Source organism: Gaeumannomyces tritici, assembly GCF_000145635.1.
Source record: "Gaeumannomyces tritici R3-111a-1 unplaced genomic scaffold supercont2.28, whole genome shotgun sequence".
Classification (NCBI taxonomy): Eukaryota; Fungi; Ascomycota; class Sordariomycetes; order Magnaporthales; family Magnaporthaceae; genus Gaeumannomyces; species Gaeumannomyces tritici.
Genome location: NW_008804572.1, coordinates 1 through 8,105, shown reverse-complemented (window position 1 = coordinate 8,105; position 8,105 = coordinate 1). Strand labels below are relative to the sequence as shown.

General features: G+C 61.4%; 5 protein-coding genes across 5 annotated transcripts in view; 2 read left to right on the top strand and 3 right to left on the bottom strand.

Moving 5' to 3' along the window:
- Positions 1-620, top strand: part of GGTG_13655 (hypothetical protein) — a gene marked incomplete at its 5' end in the record, with an annotated part of 2,994 nt that extends 2,374 nt beyond the window's left edge. The window contains one exon of the mRNA XM_009231572.1: positions 4-620. Coding sequence (XP_009229836.1) covers positions 4-406 — 403 coding nt within the window. The 3' untranslated portion in view covers positions 407-620. The remainder of the gene's footprint in view (positions 1-3) is intronic.
- Positions 565-2,205, bottom strand: GGTG_13654 (hypothetical protein; the record flags this gene model as incomplete). The annotated part of the gene is made up of 2 exons (XM_009231571.1): positions 1,586-2,205; positions 565-1,523 (listed from the first exon to the last, which is right to left on the bottom strand). Exons 1-2 carry the CDS (start codon positions 1,995-1,997, stop codon positions 565-567), a joined length of 1,371 nt encoding a protein of 456 aa, XP_009229835.1. The 5' UTR covers positions 1,998-2,205.
- Positions 2,206-2,280: 75 nt separating this feature from the next.
- GGTG_13653 (hypothetical protein) lies at positions 2,281-3,533 on the bottom strand. Its single transcript, XM_009231570.1, has 3 exons — positions 2,889-3,533; positions 2,689-2,793; positions 2,281-2,604 (listed from the first exon to the last, which is right to left on the bottom strand). The coding sequence occupies exons 1-3, from the start codon at positions 3,452-3,454 to the stop codon at positions 2,541-2,543; spliced, it is 735 nt and encodes a 244-aa protein (XP_009229834.1). The 5' UTR covers positions 3,455-3,533; the 3' UTR covers positions 2,281-2,540.
- A 245-nt stretch (positions 3,534-3,778) lies between these two features.
- Positions 3,779-6,375, top strand: GGTG_13652 (hypothetical protein; the record flags this gene model as incomplete). The annotated part of the gene is made up of 3 exons (XM_009231569.1): positions 3,779-3,837; positions 4,371-5,349; positions 5,512-6,375. The coding sequence occupies 3 exons, from the start codon at positions 3,779-3,781 to the stop codon at positions 6,373-6,375; spliced, it is 1,902 nt and encodes a 633-aa protein (XP_009229833.1).
- Positions 6,376-6,586: 211 nt separating this feature from the next.
- Positions 6,587-8,105, bottom strand: GGTG_13651 (hypothetical protein). Its single transcript, XM_009231568.1, has 2 exons — positions 7,639-8,105; positions 6,587-7,512 (listed from the first exon to the last, which is right to left on the bottom strand). The coding sequence occupies exons 1-2, from the start codon at positions 7,843-7,845 to the stop codon at positions 7,063-7,065; spliced, it is 657 nt and encodes a 218-aa protein (XP_009229832.1). The 5' UTR covers positions 7,846-8,105; the 3' UTR covers positions 6,587-7,062.

Here is an 8,105-nt window from a genome sequence, read left to right as displayed (position 1 = left end):
GAGCGCGGGGGCCGGCACCGAGAGGGAGCTGCGCCGCGAGACTTCGAGGGCCACGTCGACGCCCGACGCCGAGGCCTCAGCAACAGCAGCAGCCGCCGCCCCCGCCCCCGCCGTCGCAACCCCCTCGGAGCCGGCCGATCCCCTCGACGCGTTCGGCCCCAAGGACGCCCGGGCCGAGCAGTGGGAGTCGCGCTACGACGTCAGCGACCCGCAGGCCGTCATCAGGCCCCACCGCATCGAGCAGATGAGCAAGTCCGGGTTCCTGGGCCGCCAGGTGGCGTGGAGCGTCGACGGCGCCTGGTGCGTCGTCGTGGGGAGCGGCAACCTCGCCCTGATCTTGCAGCGGTGGCACGGCGGCGAGTCGACGCCCGCTCCGGATCGCCGCGGTACCCCTCACGCCTCCTAGAAGCAGAAGTGACTGGCCATGCATGGGTGGGATGCCGTTTTCATTCGACAACTGCTTACGCTAGAATATTCGTTTCGTCCTTGTTTTGCATTGCGAGTCTGTCTCGATAGATAGATAGATACCTCGGGCGGTCCAAATTAGACAGAATACCTAGTTCCTTAGCGGCCTCTAATGGGTAACGAAGAAGAGAGGGCTCCCAGGTTAATGATGCTGCTATCATCGTCCTCCTCTCCATCATGGCCGCAGCGCGTGACAAAGTCCCTGATCCAGTCCTCCACCTCCCCGCCGCCCTCGAGCAACTTGGAGAACATGCGCCTGGCCCGCTCTCGCTCCGTGTCCCGCTGGGTCCTGGCCTCGTGGAGCTCCACGTCGTCGTCGTCGTCGTCGTCGTCGCCGCGGCCGGGCGGCGGCGGCGACCTCGGCGGGGGCATGGCGAGGTCGCCCATGTAGAGCGCCACCATGCCGCGCAGCCGCAGCAGCTCGTGGCTGGCCGAGTACGGCGGCCCGACCATCAGGTCGTCCATGCTCCTGGCCACCTCGCGCATCTGCCGCAGCGCCTCGCGCCGGAGCTGGTCCCTGGCCGCGCGCCGCCGCTCGGCCCTGTCCGCCGCGCGCCTGACCCCGCCGCCGCCGCCGTCGTGGTAGTAGTCGTCATCGCCCTCGTCCATGGGCCCGCCGCCACTCCACCCCTCATCGTCGTCGTCGTTGCCCTCCTCCTCGTCCTCCTCAGCCTCGGCCACCTCCAGCCGGCGCAGCGCGCGCGCGTGCTCGGCGTGCGCGTTGTACAGCTCGCAGCCCAGCAGGGCGGGCCAGAAGTCAAGGGCCGACACGGCGCGCGGGTGGAGCTTGTTGTAGGGGTACTGGTGGATGAGCGCCATGAAAAAGTCGCGGACGGCCGGCATGTTGGCCGCGCGGCCCCAGCGCCGGGGGCGGTGGTTGGCGGCGACGAGTTTCCTCTTCCCCCGTCGGCGACCTCGCCCTGCCGCATCAGGATCTCGGCCCCGACGGCCCAGCACCCGCCCTTGCGCAGGTCCGCAGGCCGGCCCCAGACCTCGGAGCGCACCAGCAGGCCAAAGGCGCGCGTCGCGCGGGACAGGTCGCCGTCCTCGAGCGCGCGCTGCGCCACCGCCGTCAGCGCCCCGAGGTGCCGGTCCGCGACCCGGTGCGCGTGCTGCGCACGCTGCTGCCTGCCGCGGGCCGCGCGCGCCGCGGTCTCGGCGTCCTCGCTCTCGTTCTCGCCTTCGCCCTCGTCTTTGCCCTCGCCTTCCGTCTCCCACCCGTCGTCGTCGGCGGCGGCGGCGGCGGCGGCGACGGAGGGAGGGCGGGAAAAGCGGGACTGCGCCGGCAGCGGGGATGGCGGCAGCGGGCGGTGCGGGAACTGCGCGACCGAGGTGGACGGCAGCAGGTCCGCGTCGCTGTGGCCGGCGACCTGGAGCTGGCGGAGGGTCGCGGGCGTGTAGCAGAGCGGGTTGATGGCGCGGTCTTCTCCGACGGAGAAGCTGCTGCTGGGCGCTGCCGACTCTGAGCGCTTCCGCTTGTGGGAAGATCTGCGGGGAGCGTGGGCGAAAGAGGGTGGGTTTATCTGCGCCATGATGGGTGTGTGGTGGGCATCTCTGACAGTAAGTCTGCGGCGCTTGATTGCGGGTTCCGCGAGATGGACTGGAAATTGACCCGGCGGGAGCTTTCTTGTGAAATAGAATTGGGTCAATAGAAACAAGCGTTATCAACCGCCTGGGAAGTTATGTTTTCATCTACTCCCGCGACGTTTGCTGGTATTTCCACAAATGTCGAGATTTTTTTTATCTTTGCCATCAAACCTAAGCCTTCTCAACCCCACGCATCCAAGCATGGATATATCAAGGGCTCCATCACCGTCTCCCTGGGTGTTCCCGACTAAACACTCATTTGGCCACAGATCTCTCTGCTATCATCACAATTAGCATTGTATTCACACTCACACATGCCCATTGAACTGCCCCGCAAGAACGCTCTTTGCCTCCTTGAACTGACTTGGGCCCCTATGTACATCGCCGCCAGTCTCTTTCTACCGTACAGCGTGGACTTTTCCCGTGGCCTATTTCCAACGCGAGCCCACGTTTATAACGATACGGAACGCCCGTCATGCGACTGTTGATCAGGCCTTTCGCTCAAAGTAAACCCACTGGCCCTCGGCGGGCTGCTCGTCTAAGCTCTCCCATCTAGAGTCCGGATTTTTTTTAGTATGTTGTCACATGTCCTTCTAGGCAGTCATGTGTGGGGGTATGTGTCGTAGGACGACTTACACCTTGGCTTGGGTCATGGTGGTGACCAACTTCAACTCGCCCTCAGCAACCTGAACAACCTCCTCAATAAGACCGGCACCAATCTTGTTCTCAACCTCCTCGATCCTGCATCGCGGGAAACCAGGGTTAGCATTCAATGATGGTTGGGGTGTGGGGTATGAGCCCGTATCGTGTGCTAGGCATGCGGGGTGCAGCCTTACTGGTCCGCGGTAAGCTGAGGCTCGGGCTCCCAAGCAGTCTGGGCAGAAGGGCTATCGTGGGGCTTCCTAGTGAAGATGACAGCCTGCTCGGCACGCTCCTCCTCGGTCCTGGAGCCCTCCAGCTCGGGGCCCTCGTTGATCTCGCCGTCCCACTCCTGGTCGCGGACGTCACGCACGCGCGGCATGTGGCGGACCAAGAAGCTGGCGCCGTCCCTCTCGACGCGGGTGATGCTGCCACCGTCGACGCGGCCCTTTGCGGCCGAGGCCTCGAAGCGGGCCGGGTCCTCGGCGATGATCTTCTGAGCGCGGGCCAACCACTCGGCGTGGCCGGGCGGGACGGCGGCCTCGACGATGGCCATGCGGTGCTTGGTCAGGGCCTCGACGGACTGGCGGTAGACCGAGTGCTCGGGCACGGCCTTGAGCTGTTCCAGGGTGGTCGAGTACAGGTAGAGGAGGGTGGCGCGCGGCGAGGCGTGGGTGCGCAGGCCCGTCAGACCCGTGGGCGTGCCGGGCTCGAGGTAGCGCACCGGCTTGACGCTGGCGAGTCGTTGTATCGTCCGGCGCATCGTGAGTTGTGCTGGTCAGTCAATTGGCCGCGGGTGATGGGGTTTGCTGGTAGCCGTCGTCGCACCGGTCTCGCTCGAGGTTTCCTTCCTATCAAGCTCTCCAAGATGCCGAGAGGCAATTGGAAGTGGGGGCGACAATCGCTGGACTGCTACACGTGACTCTCCACGTGTCTCGAGATACAGGCACTCATGAAACCATGAGAGATAGAAGTGCCTGCCTGCCTCAGGAATGGTCCATCTCTCCCGAGGTATCAACTCGGCCTCTTCTCATGCCAAACTCTTAAACTTGCGCCTGCTCCAAAAGAACGAGCACCAGTGCTAATCATGGAAGAGGTAGGCACCAGCCACTCCGTTGGGAAAGCATCGGACCTCTCACCAAGGCTGTTAGAGAAGGAGCAATGCAATGTCTGCATCTGCTGAATTTGTTGGGGCTCCCCAACCATCCTCTGCTCTCTGGCGTTTTGCCTCACACTCGTCCATCCCAGTATCGCATCTTCCATTACCACCAACCTCGTTACCCATTCACGACGGCCAGCATAGTTTCGTCGCCGTCTGTGCGGCTTCTGGCTCTAGCATCGCTTAGAGGGCTGCACTGTATTTCTCAAGCCAGTAACCCATATAACATTCTCAGAAATCAACTCTGCATCCCAAGCAACATGTATCACATGTCTCTCCCGAGCCTGTCTTCTCAGCGGCAGTCCATTCGCCCAGGCATCTATCAGGGCAGCCAGACTGTCAGGGATCCACGCCGCCATGCCAGTAGCGAGAGCAGTGGCAGCTATACGCCACAGCGCCCCCGAGCACGGCCCGGTCAGCAGTCGCCCCTTGCAGGTCTTTAGGGGAGAGCTGGTCCTCAGGGCCGCCTGCCTGCTGCCGGCATTGTCTCTAACGAGAATGCCTGGAGCGGGCTCGACAGCCGGCGCCAGCCAGCTCCAAGCGGTGGAGCTGCCGAGGCCGTGAAGGCGCTCACAAGCCGGCCTACCAACCAGAGCATTTTCAGCGCTGCCATGCCTGCTCCCGGAACCCGCTCGGCCCAAAACATATCTTCTTCAGCGCCCCAGTACCCGAGCGGCCTCGAGCTTGACGAGGCTGATTCGTACGAGGCCATCGAGAGCTCCTTGGTCTATGTCGACAGAATCGTTACCCCTCAGCCTCTGGAACCCTACCAGTTCTTTTTTGGAAGCCCTTTCGGATCATTCGAGTCCCTGACCTTGCGGGGAGGCGATGGCAAGCCTCGGGCCAGCTCTGCCCCCTGGGCTACGGGGCTTATGGGTGGAGGGCAGTGCGACACGGCTGTGGACGAGGGCTCAGCGGATCAGTGCCTCCAAGCTGTCCGCAGTGCATCGTCATCATACCCGTCCGAGGGCCTGCGTGTCTCCCCAGAGCTACCCAGCCCGCCGTCGGCTTCGATGCGGAATCGCTGGTTCTCATCGCTGACACGCTTTGGCAAGCCCGGTGGCCATCTGTCGTCACTCTTCCGGTCGTCGTCTTCATCTGCTGCTTGCCGCCCAGGCCGTGAGGGCACATCTTCAGACGAATGCGCTCGAGCTGAGACCGATACTGTCACCACGGTCGAGAGCTTGCAAGATGGCCCACATGGTGTGCCTCTCGAAAAGGTGCAGGCTCGGCACCAACACGAGACACAGCAAATCGAGTCACCAGAACCGGGACAGGAAACACCATGCCCAACTGCAGCCAAGGACGTATTCACGGTTTCGCTGCGGGAGCGGCCAACGCCCAGCATCCGCGACAGTGTCTTTGATGGACTAGAAGATGCCATCAGCGTGTCCGGCTCAAGTCTGTTGACATTATCAGATATTTCCTTTGCCTCGATCCGTTGCAATCCGCGACAGTCGGACGACCCCATGGCAGACGAGCCCATGGCCCTAGCTAGAGTGCGACACGCTGCCACCACACTTCGGAGGCGCCCGGGTGGTTTTGCCAGTCAGTCGTCACCTCATCTTGGGCGTCGTCGTTCTCAACAGGCAGCCCTGCGAGGAGGCGGGTGGGCTCGGGAGCTCCTAGACAAATTCAAAGAGTCGAAACCGGCGAGATAGTACCGCCGAAAGACACACAGGGAGACATCGCCCGACTTGGACACCACGAGAACCACGCTATGGAGGCAGATGATGGGTAAAGAGAGGGTCCCCTGGTACCGGCGCTGGAGCCGTCGGTTCAAGGACGCCCAGCGCCCCGTGTCCCAGACTCGCGATGGGCCCCGCCCCAAGGGCGATCAAATCTCAACGGCTGTGCCGGCAAAGACTCGACGCCCACTAAGCAGCACCCGCAATTCTGGCGAGCAGGTCCAGCAACCGCTTATCTCCGAGGCCTCGTCTGAGCACGCGGCTTCAATCGAAGAAGAGCAACAGACGAGTGAAGGAGGACAGGCCCCTTCGGAGAGCCTTTCGGTCGTCAACGAATGCCCCGAGGATGTGGCTGAGCCCACGCAAGCAGATTCCCACACGACAGAGAGCCCGGGCTTGCCACAGGATAACCTGCCAGACACTCAAAGCCAACCTGAGCTGCCCGCCGAAGCCGAGACCCTATCATTGAGTCCCACGATGGTCCCTGTAGAGACCTTGATAGAGACTCAGGCGCACGACGGAGAGGATACAGAGGCCCGGCCTCTTCCAGAACCCCTGTACACCCTGGAGGATGTCATTCAGAGTCTTTCCCAGACCCCAGCACGCGCTGAGCGACATTCAAGCCCACAGGGAGAGCCTCGGACGATATCCAGGCAGGAGGTTCCAGAACAGCAGGATGGAGAGGCCCAAGGCCAGACCACAGTCGATAGCGGCCCAGACGACAGGTCTTACTCGGAGGACGTGAGCGACTCTGCTTCAGGGGCCACCATGTGCCAAGGATTTGGGATTTCTGACGAGGATCCTGAAATTGCATCCGACTACGCACTGGCAGCGTAGTTGAGGGGCGCATGTTTCCCTTTTTCTTCTTCTTTTCATTCAAGGTGCATATCTCCGTCTCCGTGGCGATCAAAGACGTGCAGTACTGTGGGTTCATTGCGGCCCCTGTTTTCTCTTATTGTCAGAGAATGCCATTGGAGAGCCCTTGGGGGTGGTTGCATTATTGTTGGCCTTTACACAGCGATACCTCTCTCTCGCTTCAATGATCTTTGCGCTCGTTCTTACAGGTACATAGTGTTGGCAAGCACTTGAGTGCCAGCCTAGGAAGACGGCGTGATGAGGTGTGAGTAGGGTGGGTTTATGCATAAAAGCATGAGCATGGGATAACTACCTCGGCCGTTGATGATACAAGTTACTGGTTTCTCCATTGTGCTCCTGCATGCGTGCTCTTTGGTACAGGTCGGCTCTTGGCGATGAAACAGATGGCAAGAGCCAGGATGAGAGGAAACGAGGGTATCGACAGCACGTACGTGCATGCTCAACAGCAGCATTCAAATCCTCATGGGAGAGGCTTCTCATAGGCCGGCAATTAGGGTCAAAGCGTGTGCTATTTAGAGGTATTGGCTGGCAAGAGGGAGCCAGCATGCCACACGTTCCAAGACATCTCTCCCCCATTTTTCTTTTCTCTTCTATACTACATTCTCGCTTCCTCCCCGAGCTCAACCACGCAGCACATCCGAAAGAGGCTTACTCCTCGGCCTCCTCGTCAACCTCGCGCTTGGAGGTCTTCTTCCCCCCGAGCGGGTGCCTGAGGTGACCGAGGTTGGGGAGACGGCTGAGGCCCGTCAGCTGGCGGGCAACAAGCTCGGCCTCCTCGTCCATGGTGGCGGCCTCGTCCATAGCGGCAGACTCGTCGGCCTCTTCGTCAATGTCGCGCTTAGAGGTCTTCTTCCGCCCCATGCCCTTGAACGGGTTCTTAAAGTTGGGGAGACGGCTGAGGCCCGTCAGCTGGCGGGCGACAAGCTCGGCCTCCTCGTCGACGTTGCGCTTGGGGAGCTTGGGAAGCTTTGTCCGCTCCGGGCCCACGAACGGCATTCCGTTATTGGGGGGAAGGCCATAGTTTGTCGTCAGCCGGCGAGCCACGAGCTCGATGGCGTCCTCGTCCAGGGTGGCGGCCTCGTCAGCCTCCTCATCGGCCTCTTCGTCAATGTCGCGCTTAGAAGTCTTCTTCCGCCCCATACCCTTAAACGGGTTCTTAAAGTTGGGGAGACGGCTGAGGCCCGTCAGCTGGCGGGCAACAAGCTCGTCAGCCTCCTCATCGGCCTCCTCGTCAACCTCGCGCTTAGAGGTCTTCTTCCGCCCCATGCCCTTGAACGGGTTCTTGAAGTTGGGGAGACGGCTGAGGCCCGCCAGCTGCGGGTCCCGGGCCTCGAGGGCCGCCACGCCGGCCTCGCCTCCGGTGGGCAGAGCCAGGACCGGGGCCGTGGCGGCGGCGAGGGCCATGAGCCTAAGGAAGTTGTTGTAATGCATCTTGCTCGGCGTTTGGTCGGCCTTTCGGCTTGGTTGAAGGGGATGATGGGGTTGTAAGGAGACGAAGAAAAGAGAAGAGAAAATGGGAGGGGTCAGATGAAGTGAAAGGACCGCTAAAAAGAAAAGAATAACAGTAGGAGATGAACAGAAGGAGAATACACAAGGAAAAACAAGATGGTAATCCGAGGATGAGGATAAAAAGGAGAAAAACAAAAGAACAAGGGCAGCGGGAGGGGTCTCTTATATAGACCTGACCCCCC